The 25,493-nt window shown below is 44.0% G+C and overlaps 1 protein-coding gene across 3 annotated transcripts in view; it reads right to left on the bottom strand.

Annotated features, from left to right (window-relative positions):
* SOBP (sine oculis binding protein homolog) overlaps positions 1-25,493 on the bottom strand; it is a 165,708-nt gene that overhangs the window by 17,522 nt on the left and 122,693 nt on the right. For all 3 annotated transcript variants that reach the window (XM_081296553.1, XM_081296555.1, XM_081296554.1), the window contains one exon: positions 634-2,580. In XM_081296553.1, the coding sequence (XP_081152679.1) occupies positions 637-2,580 (1,944 nt within the window). In that variant the 3' untranslated portion in view covers positions 634-636. The remainder of the gene's footprint in view (positions 1-633; positions 2,581-25,493) is intronic.

The following is a 25,493-nucleotide window of genomic DNA, read 5'->3' as shown; positions in this document are numbered from 1 at the left end:
CCATCACTTTTTCAGGCAAGTGTGGCTTGGTGGCCTGGGCTCAGGTGACATATCTATGTGTGTAAGAAGTTTCATTTTTATTCTCATCCTACAGATGGTATCCCATGGTTATCAATAAAATATGATGATTTGGGACATTCTTCCAATGAGGCTACCAGCTGTAGTAGGTCTCCCAGCTCAGGAGTTCCCTGGGCTTTTCACTACTGAAATCTTATGACCAAAATTTAGGGTTCCAAAATAATCTCTCCTTCCTTTCCACATCCTCCTCCTCTCTAGCAGAATGAATTACAGAGATGAGCCTAATAGTAAAATTAAAATGTAATTGAAACAGTGTTTTTACTCCAGTTCAAGGCTGAACTTTACCCTCAAGTGACCTTGGGCATGACACTTAGACATGCTGTGGCTGTTTCCTCAGCTGTAAATAGGGACTGGTGTTACTAAGCAAGTGCTCAGTGTCATAATTGTTGGATCCAAACGTAGATAGTACACGACCACACAATGTGTACTGTAAAATACGCAAGGTTTTTTTTTTTTTAAATCACTATTATTAATACAACTCTCTCGCCTCTGCCTTGTAAAAAGCAAAGCGAGGTGCAGTGACTTGTGGAGGAGCCCCCAGGTGGACATACAAACCTTTTACTTATTCTGATTTCTAATTCGGAGGCACCTCCTTTTGAGCGGCGGCTCCAGGTCCTCGGGCCCGGCGCTGAGCATGGGCGAGGAGATGATGCACGGCGCCATGGCAGTCTTCTCCGCGGGTTTTGGCACAGGCTGAATCACGCAGCCGGTCTTGGGCAGCATCCGCAGAGCATAGGCGTGGTCCTCGTCTGCGGGGTTATTAAGGTTAGGGTCCGACTTGTCGCCCCCCGCCAGGGCCTCCTCCCCTATCAGCTTTTTGGCCGCCTCCCCGTCCAGGTGGCAGTTGGAAGCACAGTTGTTCTCCTTGACCGACTCCAGCTCGCTCACCACCGGCTCCTCGGGCGACAGCAGCTTCTTGGGCGGCGCGGGCGGCGGTGGCGGCGGCGGCTGCTCGGGCGGCGGCTCCGCGCTCTTGGCGCCCTCGGCTGCAGCGCCGCGCGTGCCATTCACGATGACATTACAGGCCGCAGCGGCCTCGGGGCCCGCGGGGGCGCCCGGGCCCGGGTCGCCGGCGGCGGGAGGGCTGCAGTGGCCGTCCCTGCAGCCGCCGCAGGTCCTGCGCTCCGCGGCGCTGGGCTCGCGCTCCGCCTTGACATGCGTGTGCAGCGCGCGGTGGATCACGTTGTGCAGCCGGGCCCGGTGGCCCACGGTCAGGTCGATGACGCCGTCCTGCGGTCCCTGCAGCACGCCCGGGAAGCCGAGCTGGCCGCCGGTAACCGGGGGACTGCCGGCGCGCCGTGTCAGGTCCACCACTTCGCTCCGGTTGTGCTCCGCAGGCGCAGGCGCCAGGCTCAGGGCCTGGCCGGAGCAGCCGGGCGGCGAGTCCGAGGACTTAGACGAGCCCTGCTTGGAGTCCCTGGGAGACAGGGAGTGTCCGCCTGGCTTGCCCCCCGCTGCCGAGGAGTCGCCAGGGGCGCTCGGAATGAAGTTCTCCCCGTTGCTGGAGAATCCATTGGGGGGCTTGGAATCATTGACGTGAGGGATGGGAATAGGGATAGGGATGGGCACAGGCAGGGGCACGATCACCGGGTATGGCACGAGCAGGGTGGGGGGTGGCACCAGCGGGGCGAGCGACGGCAGCCCGAAATTCATCATCTGGGGCACCGGCATCGGGCCATTTGGCATCATGCTCACCGGTGGGAAGGGAAGACTCGGCAAGGGGGCGCCGGGGGGAGGTGGGGGCAGCAGGCCAGGGGGGTTCCCAGGCATGGTGGGCGTGCTCGGGGGATGGATGTGGGGCGATAGCATGGGCCTGTGCATGGGGCTGGAAGTGGGGCCGAGGTTCCTGGGGCCTCCAGGCGGGGGCCCAATGCCCGGAAGCATGGGGTTGGACAGTGGGCTGTTGGGGTTGGAGGCATGGTGTGGTGGCCCGCGGATGAAAGGTGGGCGGATCTGCTGCATGATCTGCTGCTCCATGAAGATGGGCAGAGGCACCGGGCCACGGTTGGTCATCACCATGGGAGGGCTACGAGGAGGGACACCGAGGGGAGGTCCGATGCTAGCAGGTGGCTGAACAGAGACAGGAGGGATGTTTGGAGTCTCGCTGATGGGGATGGACTTGGGCACTGGCGTGGGGATTTTAGTGACAGAGCAGTTGGCAGTGTCAGATGGAGAGACGGTGGTGGACGCCGATGGGCCAGGGCCCTGGCTTTGGCCAGCTGCAGCCACCGGGGAGGGGGCCTTCCTCCGAGCATCTGTTAGCGGGATATTCCAAGAGTCTGGAGTGAGCAGCTGCACCCCGGTGCCTTCTGCTTTATTTTCCATGGGAGGGTGTAATGTGCTGCACAGCCCAGCTGGAAGATTGGCCTGGGTCTCTTTGTAGAAAATGTCCATTTTGTATTGATTGAGACATTTCGCACTGCAGAACTGAAGCCTTCTTTCCCCGTCCCCAAAATCCAGGTATTCTTTTGTGTGTCTTATGTGCTTACACCAGTCACATACCTACAACACAGTTAAAAAAAAATCAGGTAAGATAAGCAATTTCCTTAGGTAGATGGCATTTCACATTTCATGTAAAGGTTCTTTTAAACTATCATAACTTTTCAAATAGGTTGAAGCATTTCCTTCTAAGAGGTAAAATTCTGGAATGTTGTGAAATGATGCATTTGCTTTATAAATACTAACTTCAGAATAGCAATGATCACAGTCCCTATACTTTTTATAGAAACTATGTAGACCTCTTTAAACATGTCTCAAAGATGGCTCTGACAAATGGAAGTACATATACCTGCCCAATGTACCTGCCCTCACATTTTCATTTGTCAAACAGGCTCACTGTAAACACAAATCTAAATAGTTTTAGAGGGAAGGATTCTCCAGAAAGCTCGGTGGGCATGAAACACATAACCCCTTAAAATTCTCCTCATGCAAAGTCACTTTACACTATTCACTGTGTCCAATAATGCAGTTGGAAAGGGTGTGCTGTGTTAACCAATAACACAAAGCACTGAACATCATTATGTCTGGCTTCCAAGGAAAAACTTGGAATTAGTCATGAAGTCTGTGTGAGGTTTAGCTATTCCCAACCTGTGATGTTGCAGCAAGCTAGAATTATTTTTTGAGCTGTTTGCCCACTCTTTCTCAGTAGTCAGAATTTTTGGTGACATTTCTTGGCAGGCAGTCTTATTTAACAACTTTTCAAACACCAGAGAACATTTTCCAAAAGTTGTTATGGCTTTTTCCCCCTTCAAATACTCCTGGCAAAAGAAAGACATCACCAAATTTATTTTAAAGTTGGGCTGCAGAACTAATTAAAGGCTGAGAGCTTTTCCCAATTGGAAATCACCAGACATCAAAGTTCAAAAAATAGTCATTCTCGGCTTCAGAACCCATTACTTTGGAGAAATTATTGTGATTTCATTAACACATTAATTTTGCAACACCATCAGCTCTCACAGATGGTGAAGACATGATCTACAATTCAAATATGACTCTTGTTTGCACAAATGTCTTTCCTTCATATGGCATTTTAAACAAGAATTAATATGAGTAATCTTGCCATAGCTATAAACAGATAAACAGATGTCAAAATTTTCAATAGTTCTTTCAGTGCCTCACTTTTTTTGACAGACTTTTACAACACACAATCTTTTTTCTTTTTCTTATTTATTTATTTATTTTGTCATTTCCTTAGCACACAAGCCATACAGCACCAGGGAGGAATTGTGAAACAGTGCAATGGTGAGTTTATTGAATTCAAGTTTCTCTCTCATAAAGCACTGGTTCCAATACGGTTCTAAAAGGAAACCTGTTTTTGAAGAGTGTCTGTTCTGTTGTGTCTCTGTGTGTGTGTGTGTGTGTGTGTGTGTGTGTGTGTGTGTGTTTAACTATTGTAAATGGATGTAATTAAAAGATGATAAATTTTAATAATGATTGGTCACATAAACAATGCAAAAACAACATATGCTGGGCATTTGATTACTCATCTCATTTAACTCTCAGCTTTTCTTGATTGTAAACAGTGGTGGCATGCTGCTATGTGATTGTGGGCGAATACTCGAGTGGCAGATGTGGGTCTGTATGTGCAAATCTACTCTTTTCCTTCTCACTTTTTTTTCCTCTACTATATTTACAGGTAATAAACTTGACAGTGTGAGATTGAATAAAATAAACTTATTGCCACCCATTAGTTTTTTTGTCTGGTCTCATATCAAATTGCCCTTTCAAAACACTTCTTGCAAAAATCTGAGAGTGAGAACACTGCTGAGTGACCTTTAATGATTAGAAAGGCATCTTCTCAATTTAGTTAGGAAAACTGTTATAGAGATTAAAGTGGTTAAGAAATAATAATTTTAGTGTTTATAGTCTCCTATCTTTCACTACAATGTTTCAGTTTCCTCCTGAATTAAGTTTTTTTTTCCCCATTAGTGAGATGCCCAGTTTACAAATACATGCAGAATTGCCTCTGATAAGAAGAGTCCCACAGAATCCATCAGACCCTCAAATTTCTCTTCTAGGTAAAGGTTAAGTAAACTAGAAGTGGAAATACCATACACATAAGTTATTTTTAAAGTCTGATCATTTTAATAGAGTTAATATAAAATGATGTGACATTTCAATTTTACCATGAAACAAATTTTCCTGTCTCTTTTTCAATATTAGGTCTCCACAGAAAGCCTACAGTATGAATTTACAAGCTTGAAGTGAGATATCAAATATAACTTCTTTAATTGTGGACTAAACAACATTATCAATGAATTAAACTAATCAAAATAATATGCCAGTTTTTCTGGCATGTTTCTTTTGGATCTTATTTTTTAACCAGAAGGGGGAAGAGCTTTCCTTAATTGGTTTTTAAATTGCCAAATTGAAAAAAAAAAAAACATTTTTTTAACTTCCTGAAGATCCCTGTCTCTTCAAGCTAAGTAAATATTTTCAAGCACAGTGAATAATCATCATCATCATCATCATCATCATCATCTAAATATAACTTAAATGTTCTCCCTTCATTTCCTTCATTTTAAAGAATTCTTTAATGAATAAAGATTGTTCATAGATTTATCCTAATTATCAAGTGAGAATCCCCTACCATATTTGATCTATTTCCACATAGGAAGAATTACAGATATTACAGTTAAGCAAAAATTCTACTTCATCAAACTTCTCCATTGGAACCAAGGCCTAATGTCAGCACTTGACTTTCTGCAGCATCTGCAAGTGCTCAGGCCGTAGCGTGCCATTTTTGTCCCGTTTTGGGGTAATGTGAGTAGTGTGTGTGTATCATCTTGCCTTATTACATTTCAATTCAGAACACTGACCTAAAAATACAAAAAGCAATCTTTCTGATGAAGAAAAAAATTATTAGAGGGGGAAAAATACTGTCACTTAAGAAATAATGAATCAAGTCTGTTTTACAGGACACATCATTTAAGATGAGGTCAATGAATTTATGGCACAAATGGGTATATCATGTGAGGCAATAACACACGGTACCATCATTCATTCTACATCTAACTAATGACACACTTGTAGTAATTAAAGATTTCATCATAAGAGGCTGAGCTGATTACTTAAGATGTGGTAGCTGGGTGAAAATATATATTGTATCTCCCTCTCTTTAATAAAATAACATTTGCATATCCACAAAATACACTGCCTGTGTCTCATGCACGGAGGTTTTCTGAATTGTGGTGGTGTGGGAGTATTCTTCCCTTCTTTTCCTGTTGACCAACTTTACATTTCGTTAATTTTATTTTATTTTTACTTTTGAGGCCTTCTTTTTTCTTCATTATGCCAATAAGTACCAAAATTCCTTCAGACGTTTTAAAAGATAAAGACAAGAAGTGCAGAGCTCAACTTGCTGGGCTCAGGAATGATTTCCCCCTAATTCCACCCCAGCTTTGTTTCTGTTGGAATCTGGCCTCTTTGGTTCCCCTTCTCTCCCTAACAGGTCCCAGATTGGATGGGGGCTGACGCTGTTTAACGATGCCAATCTGGGGACTGAACAATCAGCAAATGCAATGCCATTGAGCAAGACAGCTGAAATGCTTCGTATCACAAATACATAATGTATCACCAGGAAGGACAAAAAGATCACAAAGGAGATAAACAAATGCATGTTCCATTCAACCCCAGAACAGCAGTCCTCAAAAAGATTAAATTTACCTTCCTGGGATGTGTCCAATTCTAAACAACAGAATGAACATTTCCTTTAGTCCATTTAGAGTATTTATATTTTGGTGGCTGACTGCCAGGGTAGTACTTATAAGCTCAGTGGCCTGATGGATTCACTCCTTTCCTGTGAAATAAATGTGTGGCAACCTACACCGTTAAACTGCTCAAAAGACACTGCCTCAGCAGAAATAGCACTTGCTCTTGATACTAGAAAACTGAAAGGCAGGACTTCTGGTTCCTATAACTCTTTCCATCTTGTATTTCCTCTGGAAAGAAAGAAAGCTATTCATATTGGCAACTGAGCCTTCATTTTTATATAAACGTCCAAAGTCAAAGCCAAAGTATGCCATGAGGTTACCCACATGGGCACAATATATACATTCTGCTGGGCTTATGAGAAGATTCGGGTAACTGGGGGAGGGGGGGCAGGGTTTCTAATTAACACATTAATCAGCTGTCAGCTGTGGGAGTAAAGTTCATCCTTTAATGGAACCCACCACTGCCTTCTGAGTGGTAATCTGGCATCAGGCAATATTTAATTAAGAAACCCTTGCGCTGAAACCTTTCTTCTCTGGGCAAAGACATTTGCAGCAATGGAACAGTAAAAAGATATTAGCATTTGTTTGAATGCCATCAACAATTTAAAAAACAAAACACATCTCTCTGTCCTGCGGACTTTCCACTATTATAGCACCCAGGCAACGTGAAGAAGTTGTAGATCCTTAAGAGAGATTGCATTTTGTCATAGGATGGTGGTTCTCTAGGTCTTGTGTGTTAAATTTGGCATTGAGCTTTTGGTCCAGGCCAGCTCAGAAACTCCTGGGCTCATTCAGGAGTGCTGCAAAGGAGGCTGGAGAACATGGGTGGCGGTGTGCAGGGTTTTGAAGGCTTTGGGGTCTGCCCTACCTACGGGCAGTCACTTCACAGCATGAGTGGAGACTGACCCTCCTGCACACTTGCTCCCAGCCCTACTCTGCAACCCTGATCCCAGCATCTACTGTTCCTTTGGGTCTTGACACTGACTCTAACAGGGATCTAGACCTGTGTACTTGGAGGACAGAAGCTACAGAAATCACGTGGGATCTGGAATCAGAAAATATAGGTGCGAGTCTGGGCTCCATTAAATAATAGCACTCAACCTTATGAAAATCTCAGCCTCGGTTTCTCCATCTGCTAAATGGAGCTAATCATGTGCCAGGTATATTGCCAAGCTTGTCACCTAGTCTATCTTTTTAATCCACAGGCTTCCCCACCATGGTTGCTGAAGGTGAATATATTTTTAAGTCCAACTTGTGGGAAGGATGCTTCAATGACAGTGTGAGGAGGGAAAAGGAGATTGTTTTTCTGTGAGCCCAGGTGTCTTTGATAGAAAATGGGGCATGTTTCTCTCAGGACAAATGCATGCCATGCCTCACAGACACCAGCCCCCACCCTGCTTTCCAGGAGACTCTGTCCCAGGGGTAACAGGGACCTTCTGCAGTGACAAGGAAGCCAGCCAACAGTGTTGTGCACATCCAAGTTTCCATGGTCCTGAGAAGCCTCTATCCAGAGCCCTCTTCTTGTCCACAGGCAGACATTCTCCAATTCAGGAAAAGCCTAATAAAGCAGCATGGCTGCCTGGACATTAGGATTAGAACCACTAAAACGAATAATTTCTCTTAGGCTCAACTGCTGTGTGAAAAGTGGGAGCCATAAACTGTGCTATTCATGTTTTATTAAAAAACAGAGCTGATGGACGATCTGCTTGACTCATTACATGGCAGAACTATCTTCCAAAATAACGCCCAGAAGTCACATTTTCAGATGCCTTTAAGACAGGTGGAACCCACCCTCCGGTGGCAGAAGGTAGGTGTGAGGAAAGAGCCTTTGTGGAGGCAGAAGGGGCCACCAAAAGTGGAGAGGGCAGCCAAGCTCACCATTCCAAGTTTTTATGCAACCTGGAATTGAGAAGGAAGAAGAAAAAAGAATGATCTGGCTACAGACATTCAAGGCCATACCGAAATCAGGAGAGGGATTTTGATAGGAGCAGCTAGGTGTCTTTCAAAAAAGCAAATTCATGAAGAAGTTCATTTTCACAATGAACTTACACAAGGATATTTGCTACATAGTTCTTTATATTGAAGAGTCTTCTTAGGTTTTTGTCTTGTTTTGCTTGTATTTTTCTTCTCTGTCTCAGTTTCCCTTCTCTCTGTGTTCTTTTGTCTCTCTTTCCCTTCTCTAAAATAGGATTTGGAACTTAAGTAGAGGTTAAAGAGCATCTTTGTTAGAATTAAAAATCTCATTAGGAAACTGCAGGAACTTTATACGGTGACTTGAGTCCTACTTATCTTGCAAGTTTTAAGCAGGAATCCAGAAGTCTTGGCTCAGGTCACTGAGACAGATCCTTTTCTTTCTCATATGTCATCAACTCTATAAAGCACAGCAAAAGTGGGCCTGAAATCCAGGATCTCAATGAGCTTTAACCGATGGCTCATGACTGACCCAACTCTGTGATTCTAAAGCCCAAACAGGAGATGGAATCCTGGCCTGGATTCATTGACCACTGGGCCATCCTGACAGCCAAACACATGATTCACAAGAAGGTGGCTTCCCTTGGGCTGACACGTCAGGTTGTCTAAGAGCATTTGCCTCTCAACACAAAGCCTCACTGGCGCTGGGTAAACAGTTCTCATGACAACACATCACCCAACAGAAACTGAAAAACTGTCAAACATCAGAAAATCTGGTCTACCTGGTACCAAATCTCAGCCTCTCTGTCCTGAAAGGTCACAGAAATTGCTAAAGTGAGAGTCAGCCCTGAAAGGAACCTCAGAGGCCTTCTCCTCCTCTGCTCAGTGTTCTGAGCCTCAGGTGCTTGGCTGTAAAAAGAGACCATGGATGGTGACAGCACTTCCAGGGAACATGTAAGGAAGAAAGGATGGCTAAGGATGTGAAAGGTACCTGTAGAAGCAGAGAGCAGCATCCGGCCCTGTCTCCTGTTGTCATGCTGCTGCCCCGGCTTCAATTTCCTCACCTTTTTATCAACTCCAGATATATCCACCACCTGCCCTGAAAACCTGGCCATCGCAGAATCCACCTGACTCATTCCAATCAACCTTGATCCAGGGTCCACTCTGTGTCAGGCACTGTGCTAACTGGGGATAAGAACCGAGTAAGATTCAGCCCACTGCCCTCAGACAGCCAAGAGTCTACTGCAGGAGACGGGAGGCGGGAGGTTTTGTCTTATCTTTATTCAGCCATCTTTGCTTCGAACTGAATGAAACTTAAAAGAAAACCAAGCTTCTATTTATAAGACTTTTATTTACTCAAAATAAATCCCTGAGCTCTGCTCAAGAAGACACTGGGCTGTGGAACAGTACAGAAAAGGACTCGGCACCTGCCCGCACAAGTTCAAGTCCTGTCATTAATGTCAGCTGAAGAAACTACTAGCACATTCCTTCTCCCCCAGCAACACTCTACCCACCCCTCCCCCATCAACAGATTTGTTCTAAAGGTCAAAACTCAACTAAGTTGAAGGGTTTTTTAAACTAAAAATCATCCTTAATATTTTACTCTCCCAATGGTGAATCCCCCCCCCCTTTTCTTTTCTTTTCTTTTTTGTGGTACCAGGGATTGAATCTAGGGCCTCCTACATGCTAGCCAAGTGCTCTGCCACTGAGCTACCTCCCCAGCCCTCTACATTTTATTCTGAGATAGGGTCTCATTAAGAGGCTGGCTTCAAACTTTCAATCCCTCAGCCCCAGCCTCTGGAGTAGTTGTAATTACAAACATACCCCATGGATTCTGCTTGACATGACTGTAGCCATCTAGAGTCGAAACGCCCAGCTTCCCTTTGTTCTTCTAACTCAATACTGTGGCTCCTCTTTCCTCAGATGTACATCTAAATCATTTTTCAGATGTACGTTTATCTTGTTTACGTTAACTCTCGTGTTTTCCAAATGCATATTTTAGTCTCCTTTCAAATACATCTTTGATCTTGTTTATTTTTCTCTCTCTGTTTTCTAAGGGTTTGGATATTTGAATCTTGTGATTACAGGAGATCCCTGATTGCCTGGAAAAGTGGCAGTGAGGGAGTTTGGGTTGTACTTATGTATAAGGGAGACCCAGCAAGCTAATGTGTTAAAAAGTGAAGTGGGGACTGGGGTGTAGTTCAGTGGTAGAGCCCTTGCTTAGCAAGCATGAAGCCTGGGTCCAATTACCAGTGCTGTAAAAGGAAATGAAAGAGAAAACATGAAGCTTCTTTCCATGGTCCCTCACCTCATTTCTTCCTGCAGGCAGACTTTTTAAGAAAATAGCAGAAATACTATTTCAAAGTATGTGGTTTTAGCCTCATGATATAATCAATCATACATCAATAGTAGGACTGTTTGAGAACACTGCTATTATTATCAGTGACATCGAAGCAGCTTTTTCTCCTAGAGATTTTATGTGAATCTGCCGCCCAGCCGCCTCACTGGCTGGGCAGTACCACCCAACTGTCGCAGGACCTGGGTTGCATGTGTGCAGGTGGCCAGGGTCAAGAACACTGCTGGACAGAATTAATGGCTTCTCTGGCAATCCTGCTTTGTGTTCACTACCTCAGCCACTCTCTGGCTGCTTCTTGAAGGCCTGGGACTGCTCCTGATGATGTCTCACTCACCAACTACCCAGATTGGATGGGATCTTCGGGCATCTGGCTAACGGCTTACCTTGCATGGCCTTGGTCCTCTTTTAAGGGTCTCTTGCACATCTCTCTGAACAGAGGGCCACAGACTGAACCTGCCTGTGGATGATCTGGATTGCCCCATTTCAGCTTCTGGGGTTCATTTCTCCCCAGATCTTTCCAGGATATTACATTGAAAGTCATGGCTTTTATTACTGTGCCTATTGCAAGCCCCAATTTGATATAGTACTAATAAATTATACTAGTAATAATAACTAACTTTACTTAAGTACTAGTAACCATACGGAACATGCTACCTGGTTTAATCCACATGTACCCTATCATACAAAGAAGCAGGCTTTAGATAGGTTAAATAACTTGCCCAACATTACATCACACAGGTAACAGATGGCCAATCCAGATTCTTTAATGAAGGTCTGTCTGGTTTCAAAGTCCAACATATTGGCCAACTAGTAGTCCAACTATTTCAAGTGTTGAGTTTTTAGATTTTGAATTTTTGATTTTTGCATTTTCCTTCAAAACTAAAGGATCCAGATAATTGACTGACATTTTCTAATGATGTTCTTTCTTGAAATTCCAGAATCACAGACATTTAAAACCCTCAGGAATTTCACAGGTGGAGTTCAACCCATCTCCCACAGCAAGCTTGGGTTTCCTTTTACACAGAGTGGTCTTCCGGGCACCCACACTTCCTGTAACAGAGACATTCATCTAGACCCATCCACACAGCCAAAGAGTGGTTCACAACACAGGGAGCTCCCTCCTTTGCAATGGTTTTGTGGTAGCAGAATAATCACAGAGCCCTGTGCTGCAGGACGCAGCCTGTTTGGTGGGACACTACTGATTGTTAGAAAGTTCAGCCACTTTACGTCCCTGTCACTTCTACCTACTGATGATTGTGCAGTTCTGCAGCACCTCCCAGCATAGACAACCCCCTTTCCAAATCTCAACCTTTCAAATATTTAAAAAGGAGCCATTGCATTTCCTCCAGATTATCTTTTAAACATTCCTGGGTTCTGCACCAGTCTCCATGAGTCGACTTCCTAGAGTCCTTCTATCCTATCTATCTTCCTATGGATGTGACAATGAGAGAGTCTGTCATTTACCCAGGCAAAAAATTCATATAAATAATGCCTCTTTAAAGAGTGAAGCCCAGAAGGAAATACAGCATCCTGACCAGTACAGGGGCCAGAAGAATTCTCCCCTCCCTAACATAGAGCATCATACCTCTGCTAACGCCACTCAAGAATGAATATGCTTTTTAGCAATCATATCTTGCTGTTAGGTTGTTGCTATTTTTTAAAAAATGACCATTTATTGAGTATTGTTATAGACCAAACCTGAAGCTTTCATTTAAGCGAGTCCCTTAATTTGAACAAACTTGCAAAGGAGCTCCCCTTTGCCCGTTTTACTTGAGAAAACAAAGATCAAAGAGATGATGTAGTTTCCCTCCGTTCTCACAGCCTACCAAGAGTGGAGCCAGATTTCACATCTGGAACTTCCAACCCTTCTCTTTTCACCCTGCTCTGTTGTTTGCTTCACTCTTGAGTTTCTGCTCACCCAAGACCTTTTCGTCTGAAGGTCTCCTCCGCCATTTGCTTAATGACATATTCAAGAGCTCAAGCCTTCTAGACTAGTTTCAAAAATGGGACCCCTCTCCCAATGTTGAAAAATTGGCTCAACATCTGTTGATTTCTAACTTTTTGAAGCCTCTCCCATTCATCGTGATAGAGCAAAGATTATACAAAAGTAGATAATGAAATTCCCTGCAGATTTCCTTATTCGGGTTGAAGTTCGAAACTTCAATAGCATAGCAGGTGCTCTCTGCCTGTCTCTCTCCTCCTAACTTAAATTCATGGCCCTCTTGATGGCACTTGTCCTACCTTTTCAGTATAAAGAACATTCCCTTTATAAAGACAGTGGAAACCAAATAAAAATTGCCCAGCCCTGCCCTCTCCCCGGCCCTTTAAATACTACTCCCTGGGCTATGGTTATAGCTCAGTGGTAAGAGCACTTGCCTGGCACATGTGAGGCACTGGGTTCCATCCTGAGCACCACATAAAAATAAATAAATCAATCAAGGTATTGTGTCCCTCTACAATTAAACATATTAATAACAAATAAATAAATAAGTGATAGATATTACTCCATTTGCTCCAAATCCTGATCGATCCACTTCTTCTTCCTTTTCTCCAAGGGTCCAAACCTTTTGCACTCTCACCTCTCCAGTACAACAGTCATTTTCAAAATCTCCCCCACTCCCCTCTTACCATCACCATCCCACTCCCCTCCAAAAAAACTACAGAGCCTTTGGTTGTGGACCAAATTCACCTTTCTGTGGAAACATTTTTTTCAAATCTGCCTTTCTAATTTCTAGAAGTTAGAATTGGCCGATCATATTCAGCATTCTCTCTCCCTCTGTCATCGCATATTCTAAAATGAGTTGTCAGCTCCTCTCTCCATCCACATGCCAGGCATCTCTACCCTCTACTAAGAATGGTCCAACTCCAGGCTGGGGTTGTGGCTCAGTGGTAGAGCGCTTGTCTGGCCCATGTGAGACACAGGGTTCAATCCTCAGCACCACATAAAAATAAATAAAAGTAAAACAAAAATTTTTTTTTAAAAAAAGAATGGTCTAATTCCACCATCTGTCCCACCATTTGAGTACAATGAGTTAAAATGCATTCTGCTGTCATGTATAACTAACTGGAACAAACAAACAAACAAAAGAATGGTGGTCCAACTAGGACCTTCTCAGAACTACTCACAAGGCAGCAGAATAATCTCAGAGCCCTGTGCCGAAGGAGAGGGCCTGTTTGTGGTGGGACACTACTGATTATAACTGGTCTGTTTCAAAGAGAATGATATTCTTAGCAGATATCTTGCTCAGTTATCCTGGTATCTTGTTTATTTGCTAATTCACCTATTTTTTAATGTCTGCTCCAGATTTTGTACTAAACGCTCCAATACTACTCTTTGGTGTTTCCTTTTATTTTCCTAAAATTCCTGTCTTACAATCCTCTTTAAGTGTGTGGATTGCCACACAAGGATCTATTTTCCTGAATTTTACCACCTACTAGGTATGCGATTGAAGTATGTCATCTATGTTTTAGTTCTGTTAGCTACAGTTGAGGCACAAGCCCTGTGCACAATCTTAGGAGGATCCCTGAGATTGCTTTTGTCTTTTTGTGCCCACAATCGAGGGTAACTTCATCCTTCTCAATCTCTGCACTGACAGAGACATGGGAAGCCATCCATTTGTTCCTGCTCATGGCTCAGTTTCCTTGAGAAGAACCATTCCCTCCTCCATTATCTCACTCTTCCGGTGTCACCCCTGCTGCCTTTATTGTGTCCAGTTTTACAGGCTTCTTGGGATAGTTTTTGTCTCTCCTCAACCTTATCACTTTAGGTTTTCTTGGTGGGAACCTTAAATCTTCAAATGCATTCTTTCCTGTTTTCGGCACCACCTCACTGCCTTTACTCTTCCCTTGGGTTGGGTGCGGTGCCACATGCCTATAATCTCTACAACTTGGGAGGCTAAGGCAGGAGGATCGCAAGTTCAAGGCAAGCCTCAACAAATTAGCCAGGCCTAAGCAACTTAGCAAGATCCTGTCTCGAAATAAAAAAAGGGCTGGAGATATGGCTCAGTGATTTAGTGCCTCTGGGTTCAGTCGCTGGTATCAAAAATGAAAAAAAAAAAAAAAGCTCGGGGAAGATGGCGACGAAGGGAGTGCATCACCCCAGTGCGCCGCGTCACTGTGCGGGAGAAAGACGAGGTGAAACAGCTGAAGGCTATCTTGTTGGGAATTTCCAGTGAAATTGAGGTGCTCCAGAATCTAGTGGACGGATTTCCATCGCGCAAGGTTCGGCTGCGGGGGCTCAGACGCGGGCGATTTCTCCGCACGGAGGGTCGCATTGCCTGATCAGCGGATCGCCCCGCAGCTGGAGTCTGCGGCGCGTGTTGGGAAGCGGCGAGGTGCCGGAGTGGGGGTGCAGCGATGCGGATTCTGGGGGCTCCTGCCAGTGGTGCAATGGCCGTGCTTAGTGCTGAGTTCCGGCTTTGAGACAGAGGAGAGAAGCGGTCCAGTTTGGTTCTCGACACCGGTCGGACCACGGAGGAGGACAGCAGCTGCCATCTTGGAGAGCTGATGTAATCATCCCTGTTTTCTACTGATCTCAGCTCATTCAGCCACGGAACAGGTGATTTCAGGCTGGTATTTGCCTGCGTCTTGCAGACAGATCGCTCAGGCTCAGGGCTGGAGAACCAGTGGAGAATACTCCTAGGGGTTCGCTCCTAGCAAGGCGTGCGCTGGGCTCTGAGCTGCCGGATTCTGGTTCCAGGGGCTGCTTTGGACCAGGGCTGGGGAACCTGTGGAGACTGCGTGTTGAGGCCAGCTCCAAGTGGAGCGTGCGCTGAGCTCGGGGCGGCTGGGTTCTGACTCCCGGAACAGTTTTGGCCCAGGGCTGGGGAGCCCGCGGGGACTGCGTCTTTGAGCCTGCTCCCAGCGGAGCGTGCACCGAGCTTGGAGATCTTGGAGCGGCCGGGCTCTGGCTCCCGGAGCTGCTTTAGCCTGGGGCAGGGGAACCCGCGGGGGTCGCTCCTTGGAGCCTGCTCCTAGCGGAGCGTGAGCCGGGATCGGAGAGGCCGGGTTCTGGCTCCCGAAGCTGCTTTGGCCCAGGGCTGGGGAACCTGCGGTGACTGCTTCTCGGTCCGGGTCCTGCTGGGTGCTGTGGGGGTCAGGGGGGCAGAGTGGAGCTGCCGCCTGTGCCCAGAGCAGGCCAAGTGACCCGCCGGCGTGGTATCACGACACCCCTACTGCAGCTGGAGCCGAAGAGAGTAGCCGCCCACGCCTAGAACAGGACCCGACGGGGGGTCAGGGGGGCAGAGTGGAGCTGCCGCCTGTGCCCAGAGCAGGCCAAGTGACCCGACGGCGTGGTAGCCAAGTCACCCCATTTGGAGTAGGGGCTGTGCAGAGCGGCCGTCTGAGCCTGCAAGGTAGGCAGACCTGTGACCCACTGGCAGGACAGGCCCGGTAGCCTGCCAGCGTGGTGGACACGTAGCACCGAGGCAGTCACGTCACACTGGTTGGAGTGGGGGTGGAGCAGAGCCACCGCCCGTGTCCGGAAAAGGCCCAGCGACCCGTTGGAGAGGCAGTCAGGTACCCCCATTGGGAGTGGGGGCTGAGCAGAACTGCCGCCCGAGCCCGCAAGGTAGGCAGACCTGCGACCCACGGCGGAACAGGCCTAGAGGCCTGCCAGCATGGTAGACACGTCACACCAATTGGAGTAGGGGCCAAGCAGAGCCGCCGCCCACATCCGGATCAGGACCAATGACCCGAGGGCGTGGTAGTTACGTCACCACAATTGGAGTGCGGGCAGAGCAGAGCTGCCACCCGCGCCCGCAGGGTGGACAGACCTGCGACCGACCAGCGTGGTAGACAGATCACCATAATTAGAGGAGGAGCACAGCCACTACCCGCCCTGCAAAGGAGATTTTCCAACTATACAAGAGCAATATAAATAAATAGGGGGGAAATTTCAAAAACAACAGTTTCACCAAGCAGAAAGAAACGCTAGCAGTATGAAAAGACAAGGAAAGAAAGGACCACAAGCAATGCAGGTCAACTCAACTTTAGAAGAGGTAATAGCTGCAACAGATGGAATGTCAGATAAAGAGTTCAGGATATACATGCTTCAGATGATCTGGAGTCTCAAGGAAAACATGAGACAGCAAAATCAGACAATGAAAGATCACTTTGACAAGGAACTACATAAACAAATCCAGGAAGTAAAAAATCAATTACACAGGGAGATAGAGGTAATAAAAAACAAACAAATAGAAATCCTAGAAATGCAGGAAGTAATAAACCAACTTAAAAACTCAATTGAGAATACTACCAGCAGAGTAGATCACTTAGAAGATAGAACATCAGACAATGAAGACAAAGTATTTCAACTTGAAAAGAACATAGACAGCTCAGCAAGACTGCTAAGAAACCATGAGCAGAACATCCAAGAAATATGGGATAACATTAAAAGACCAAACTTAAGAGTCATTGGGATACAGGAAGGCACAGAGCTCCAAACCAAAGGAATAAACAATCTATTCAATGAAATAATACGAGAAAACTTCCCAGAGTTGAAGAACGAGACAGAATCCCAAATCCTAGAAGCCTACAGGACGCCGAATGTGCATAATCATAAGAGATCCACACCTAGACACATTATAATGAAGATGCCCAACATACAGAATAAGGAGAGAATTTTAAAAGCTACAAGAGAAAGAAAGCAGATTACATTTAGGGGTAAACCAATCAGGATAACAGCTGATCTCTCAACACAGACTCTGAAAGCTAGAAGATCCTGGAATAACATATTTCAAACACTGAAAGAAAATGGGTTCCAACCAAGAATCGTGTATCCGGCGAAATTAAGCTTCAGGATGGAAGATGAAATTAAAACCTTCCATGATAAACAAAAGTTAAAAGAATTCGCAGCTAGAAAACCATCTCTTCAAAAAATCCTTGGCAAAACATTACAGGAAGAGGAAATGGAAAATAACAATGAAAACCAACAGTGGGAGGTAGGACAGTAAAGGGGGGAAAGTAATCAAAGAGGAAAACAAATCAGGTTTAGTAACATTAATAAACAAATATGGCTGGAAGAACAAACCATATCTCAATAATAACCCTAAATGTTAATGGCTTAAACTCACCAATTAAGAGACACAGGCTAGTTGAATGGATCACAAAACAAGACCCAACAATATGCTGCCTACAGGAGACGCATTTGATAGGAAAAGATATACATAGACTGAAGGTGAAAGGTTGGGAAAAATTATACCACTCATATGGACTGCGGAAACAAGCAGGAGTGTCCATACTCATATCTAATAAAATAGATTTCAAGCCAAAGTTAATCAAAAGGGATAAAGAGGGACACTGCATACTACTCAAGGGAACCATACACCAACAAGACATAACAATCATAAATATATATGCCCCAAACAATGGTGCAGCTATGTTCGTCAAGCAAACTCTTCTCAAGTTCAAGAGTCTGATAGACCACCATACAATAATCATGGGAGACTTCAACACACCTCTCTCACCACTGGACAGATCTTCCAAACAAAAGTTAAATAAGGAAACTATAGAACTCAATAACACAATTAACAACCTAGACTTAATTGACATATATAGAATATACCACCCAACATCAAGCAGTTACACTTTTTTCTCAGCAGCACATGGATCCTTCTCAAAAATAGATTATATATTATGTCACAGGGCAACTCTTAGACAATATAAAGGAGTAGAGATAATACCATGCATCTTATCTGATCATAATGGAATGAAACTGAAAATCAACGATAAAAGAAGGAAGGAAAAATCATGCATCACTTGGAGAATGAACAATAGGTTACTGAATGATCAATGGGTTTTAGAAGACATCAAGGAGGAAATTAAAAACTTCTTAGAGCTAAATGAAAATACAGACACAACATATTGGAATCTATGGGACACATTGAAAGCAGTTCTAAGAGGAAAATTCATTGCTTGGAGTTCATTCCTTAAAAAAAGAAAAAACCAACAAATAAATGATCTCATACTTCATCTCAAAATCCTAGAAAAAGAAGAGCAAAACAACAGCAAAAGAAGTAGAAGCCAAGAAATAATTAAAATCAGAGCTGAAATTAATGAAATTGAAACAAAAGAAACAATTGAAAAAATTGACAAAACTAAAAGTTGGTTCTTTGAAAAAATAAATAAAATCGACAGACCCTTAGCCATGCTAACGAAGAGAAGAAGAGAGAGAACTCAAATTACTAGCATACGGGATGAAAAAGGCAATATCACAACAGACACTTCAGAAATACAGAAGATAATCAGAAATTATTTTGAATCCTTATACTCCAATAAAATAGAAGATAGTGAAGGCATAGATAAATTTCTTAAGTCATATGATCTGCCCAGATTGAGTCAGGAGGATATAGACAACCTAAACAGACCAATAACAATAGAGGAAATAGAAGAAACCATCAAAAGACTACCAACTAAGAAAAGCCCAGGACCGGATGGGTATACAGCAGAGTTTTACAAAACCTTTAAAGAGGAACTAACACCAATACTTTTCAAGCTATTTCAGGAAATAGAAAAAGAGGAAGAACTTCCAAATACATTCTACAAGGCCAACATCACCCTGATGCCTAAACCAGACAAAGACACTTCAAAGAAAGAAAACTAGAGACCAATATCTCTAATGAACCTAGATGCAAAAATCCTCAATAAAATTCTGGCGAATCGGATTCAAAAAAAATATCAAAAAAATTATACACCGTGATCAAGTAGGATTCATCCCTGGGATGCAAGGCTGGTTCAATATACGGAAATCAATAAATGTTATTCACCACATCAATAGACTTAAAAATAAGAACCATATGATCATCTCGATAGATGCAGAAAAAGCATTCGACAAAGTACAGCATCCCTTTATGTTCAAAACTCTAGAAAAATTAGGGATAACAGGATCATACCTCAACATTGTAAAAGCAATCTATGATAAGCCACAGGCCAGCATCATTCTGAATGGAGAAAAATTGAAGGCGTTCCCTCTAAGATCTGGTACAAGACAGGGATGCCCTCTCTCACCACTTCTGTTCAACATAGTCCTCGAAACACTGGCCAGAGCAATTAGACAGACGAAAGAAATTAAAGGCATAAAAATAGGAAAAGAAGAACTTAAATTATCACTATTTGCAGATGACATGATTCTATACCTAGCAGATCCAAAAGGGTCTACAAAGAAACTATTAAAGCTAATAAATGAATTCAGCAAAGTGGCAGGATATAAAATCAACACGCATAAATCAAATGCATTCCTGTATATCAGTGACAAATCCTCTGAAACAGAAATGAGGACAACTACTCCATTCACAATATCCCCCCCAAAAAATAAAATACTTGGGAATCAACCTAACAAAAGAGGTGAAAGACTTATACAATGAAAACTACAGAACCCTAAAGAGAGATATAGAAGAAGACCTCAGAAGATGGAAAAATATACCCTGTTCATGGATAGGCAGAACTAACATCATCAAAATGGCGATATTACCAAAAGTTCTCTATAAGTTCAATGCTATGCCAATCAAAATCCCAACAGCATTTCTTGTAGAAATAGATAAAACAATCATGAAATTCATATGGAAAAAAAGACCCAGAATAGCAAAAACAATGCTAAGCAGGAAGTGTGAATCAGGTGGTATAGCGATACCAGACTTCAAACTATACTACAGAGCAATAGTAACAAAAACAGCATGGTACTGGTACCAAAACAGGCGGGTGGACCAATGGTACAGAATAGAGGACACAGTAACCAATCCACAAAACTACAACTATCTTATATTTGATAAAGGGGCTAAAAGCATGCAATGGAGGAAGGATAGCATCTTCAACAAATGGTGCTGGGAAAACTGGAAATCCATTTGCATCAAAATGGAACTGAATCCCTTTTTCTCGCCATGCACAAAAGTTAACTCAAAATGGATCAAGGAGCTTGATATTAAATCAGAGACACGGCGTCTGATAGAAGAAAAAGTTGGCTATGATCTACATACTGTGGGGTCGGGCTCCAAATTCCTCAATAGGACACCCATAGCGCAAGAGTTAACAACTAGAATCAACAAATGGGACTTACTCAAACTAAAAAGTTTTTTCTCAGCAAAAGAAACAATAAGAGAGGTAAACAGGGAGCCTACATCCTGGGAACAAATCTTTACTCCACACACTTCAGATAGAGCCCTAATATCCAGAGTATAAAAAGAACTCAAAAAATTAGACAATAAGATAACAAATAACCCAATCAACAAATGGGCCAAGGACCTGAACAGACACTTCTCAGAGGAGGACATACAATCAATCAATAAGTACATGAAAAAATGCTCACCATCGCTAGCAGTCAGAGAAATGCAAATCAAAACCACCCTAAGATACCATCTCACTCCAGTAAGATTGGCAGCCATTATGAAGTCCAACAATAACAAGTGCTGGAGAGGATTCGGGGAAAAGGGTACACTTGTTCATTGTTGGTGGGACTGCAAATTGGTGCAGCCAATTTGGAAAGCAGTATGGAGATTTCTTGGAAAGCTGGGAATGGAACCACCATTTGACCCAGCTATTCCCCTTCTCGGTCTATTCCCTAAAGACCTAATAAGAGCATGCTACAGGGACACTGCTACATCGATTTTCATAGCAGCACAATTCACGATAGCAAGATTGTGGAACCAACCTAGATGCCGTTCAATAGATGAATGGATAAAAAAATGTGGCATTTATACACAATGGAGTATTACTCTGCATTAAAAAATGACAAAATCATAGAATTTGGAGGGAAATGGATGGCATTAGAGCAGATTATGCTAAGTGAAGCTAGCCAATCCTTAAAAAACAAATGCCAAATGTCTTCTTTGATATAAGGGGAGTAACCAAGGACAGGGTAGAGCTTGAGAAGAAGATTAACATTAAACAGGGATGAGAGGTGGGAGGGAAAGGGAATGAGAAGGGAAATCGCATGGAAATGGAAGGTGATCCTCAGGGTTTTACAAAATTACATATAAGAGGAAATGAGGGGTAAGAGAAGAATAATACAAGTGGAAGAAATGATTTACAGTAGAGGGGGTAGAGAGAGAAAAGGGGAGGGGAGGGGAGGGGAGGGGAAGGGGGATAGTAGAGAATAGGATAGACAGCAGAATACATCAGACACTAGAATGGCAATATGTAAATCAATGGAAATGTAACTGATGTGATTCTGCAATCTGTATACGGGGTAAAAATGGGAGTTCATAACCCACTTGAATCAAACTGTGAAATATGATATATTAAGAACTTTGTATGTTTTGAACGACCAACAATTAAAAAAATGAAAAAAAGACAAAAAAAAAAAAACAAACTTTTACTTGGGAAGCAGTATGGCTTGGTGAAGAAAGTGGAAAAGGGGCCAGGAATCAGAAAAGCCAAGTCCTACCCACCCCACAACTTTGGGTGCTGCTTCTGTGCCCTTGGACTCCCTTCAAGATCTATTGGGAGCATCAAAACAAATAGTGCAAATGGAAGCACTCTTACAAAAGCTAAGTGTCATATACATATAGATATTTTTATTTTCTTATTATAAATGTACAGCAATAACATTTCATAGTTTTTTTTAAGCAAGACCAAAAGCTTTGCCTGCAATTGATTCTTATTGACTTATTATTCTTTACTCATTATTCTTCTGTTAAATCTGTTACTAAAAAAACAAAGGGAACATCCACTAGTGTGAATTTTCCTATGATGTGCACTTCAAAGTATATATATATATATATATATATATATATATATATATATATATATTACAAAAATACGATCCAGACACCCAAATCAGCAAACACTTCACACCCCCACCGTCTCCCCCACCCCAGTTCTTCACTGTGTTTCCAGTGGCTTGTGCCGTGTGTGACAGCAGTGTAATTGCAGTAATGAGGAGGTTTCCGGGCCAGCCTGTGGTCCTCAGTTCGCTGTGGATGTTTTAGCCCTAGGCTCAGCTTCAGGCCAGCACCAGTCACCAGGGCCAGAGTCACCAATGGAATCCCTTATGCTCTTGACTGTGACATTTGCGGCATCTGGTGCACTGTTCTACAAATTCAAAATGCCCAGTGTACCAGACTTACAAACTTGGGGAGAAGGACTAATTTGGGTTGTCCCTAGTCCTGTCCTTTTGAGCTAATTAAAACCTGAGCATTAGCACCTGCTTCATGATCTGAGAGGCCTGCGCAGGACAGCCTCAGATTTCTATGGATCTGCCTGTCTGTTTCTTTGTCTCGGAAAAGCGTCTTGGCTGCTTGTGGACTGTTGGTTTGCCTAGTTCTGATCCATCTTTGTTTTGTGGACTTAGCCATCCTGCTGTGCTAACTAGCTGGTTGAAAGCTACACTCCACAAAAGCTTGACTCTCCACTGAGCCTCCTTCCTCTCCAACTCCATCCTCATCAGCGAATCCTGGGTTAGCCTGACCCAATCTCCTCATTCAGACTGAATGCCTGAATTTCTGACTCATGTGAAGCAAGACAACCTAGGATACAGATACATATGTCTATATATTTAAATACATTTGTCTCTCTCTCTCTCTCACACACACACACACCCCTTCTAATGACTTCAAATAGCTCAATAGACACTATCACCATACCACTCACCAGCAATCTATAAAAAGACAAGTAGCCAGATAACCTATCTTATTGTAGGGATGAGTAAATTATAAATAGCAACAATATTTGCCAGTATTTGGGTAAATGCCCTCATCTCAACTCCTGTGTAATGAACTCCATCATTCTCTGGCCTCCTCTGAAGGAGATGAAATGCAGAATACTTTGATTTGATCCATTGTACAACTAGATTCTCAGCTCCTGAATTAAAAGGGAAAAGAGTATGGCAGGACCACCTAATCTAAATGGGGTGAGAAACAAAAGAAAGAAGTATTTGGGGGTAATCTGAAAATGTGAGGCGGAGCCTTCCTTTTAGACCTTATTATTTTAGAGTGAAATAAGCCAGGTGCCTTGGCCCACGCCTGCAATCCCAGCAACTTGGGAGGCTGAGGCAGGAGGATCCCATGTTCAAAGCCAGCCTCAGCAAGGCCCTGAGCAACTCATGAGACCCTGTCTCTAAATAAAATATAAAAAAGGGCTGAGGATGTGAGTCAGTGTCCCTGAGTTCAATCCCCAATATCAAAACATTAAAAAATAAAAATAAGTGAAATCAAAGGCAATCCTGGATATAGCCCACCATGTCAGGGCACACCTCTGAGACAGATTGGCGTGTACACAAGTGGGAGCAGCAGGAAGGGCAAGAAAGAGGAGGAGGAGAAGAATCACATACTAACTACCTTTGTCTCAACACAGAACCCATCAGATGAGTGCTCGGTGGCTGTGACCCCCACAGCGCCTCCCTGGCCACAGCCAACTGGACCAACGGCACTGCCCAAGAGGGACAGAGTAACTCAACAGTTTGATTTTCTTCTTTGGGAAGTTTGAAATCAAAGTAACACCAAGAGACTAAGTAGGGACAGGGACAGTGGCCGTGGACATAAGGCTGGAGGACCACAGGGGAAAGGCAGTCATCAGAAACCACAGGCCAACAGAGGTGATGGGCTAGGGAGGGGAGAAGGGAGCTGAGAGTGTCCAGAGCAGAAGCTTGTGCTATAGGGAGAGGCAACGTTGTCTGCTCCTGGGAAACAATCAGACAATCCAGTTGCTCAGTTATTACCATCTTCTCTGCCAGAACAATGGCCCGGACTCCATGGGGATGAGTGGCAATGGCTCTAACTATCTTTCAGGTTTCCTTGAGCTTCTGTATAGGAAGAACTCCATGACTTTAGGGAGACCAAGAGTCCAACCCAGCCTGACATGCTTTCCTCTAATTTAATCCTTGCCACAACCATGCCAGGTATTACTTTCTGCTAAAAGATGAAGAAAATCAGTGACTTCAAAGCCCTTGAATGATCCTGTAATTCTTCGCCCCTGTGGGAAAGAAGCTCCTGATAGTACATTATCCTGTGCCCTGCTGAGGGTGTGGGGTACCCGGGACAGCTTCCACCAGCGATTGGGGTAGGCCAACTCATCTTCAAGGGTTGGGAGGTCAAATCATCTGGCAGGTTCAGATGCAGAAAGTTGGTACCGGGACAGACCTCTTAGGATGCCAGCTCTATTTCTGAGGGCCTCCATGGCAAGGAAACGTGAATTTTCCATCAGGCTCTGGCCTGTGGTAAATCCTCTGCACCTGCTCTATCTTCAATGTCATCCCCACCTCAACCCTCTACTGCCTAAAGTGTACGCTGAGAAACAGATCCACCAATGTTCTACCCAGAAAGGATTCCATGGTCAAGTGTGCTTGGGAAATATCGTATACCCTACGCCTCTCTGGAGATTCTCAGGGCATAGTATATGCTTAAGCCTCTGAGACACTCTGCAGAAAGAAACAAAACAAAACAAAACATGTTCAACTTTATCAATCCAGAGTTCACCCAACTTTTCAAAACTTGAACTGTTTTGTTTAGTAAGATCCTGAAGAAAAACATTTGGGAAAAAATGTTCCTTTCATGAAGTGGATGCATAGAAGACAGGGCCAGGAAACCTAGGCCTTCCCATTTTTCCTTTGAGCAAAACTTTCTTTTGTAGTTCTAGGTCTTTACACTCCAGAGAATCATCCTGTACATGATAAGGGTTCAGGAGACAACGGTCAGCCGTAACTGAACTGTAGGAGAAGGTGAAGGTGATTCCCACAGTTGGTCTTTCTGCAAGTTAGCAGGCTCTGTCCTACCAGGAATCAAGGTTACTCAGCTCCTAGTGGCACTTTGCTCAGCCCCAGAGCTCCCCCCTCACCTCTGCTTGCTTTCCGTGCTTGCTGAGGCTGGGGCCCTATTATATTTCACCCTGTGGTTTCAGCTTCTGCAGCCACTACAAACTCAATTTCTGTCCTCTCCGTTCTAGTTATCCCACGTAGCCGACAGGCCCGACAGGATGTCATGAATACTGTTACCTATGATGTGACCTTC

Source organism: Spermophilus citellus (genome assembly GCF_964194105.1).
Source record: "Spermophilus citellus genome assembly, chromosome: 5".
Taxonomy (NCBI): Eukaryota; Metazoa; Chordata; class Mammalia; order Rodentia; family Sciuridae; genus Spermophilus; species Spermophilus citellus.
Note: the sequence above shows the minus strand (reverse complement) of the source record. Positions and strands in the feature narration are given on the sequence as shown.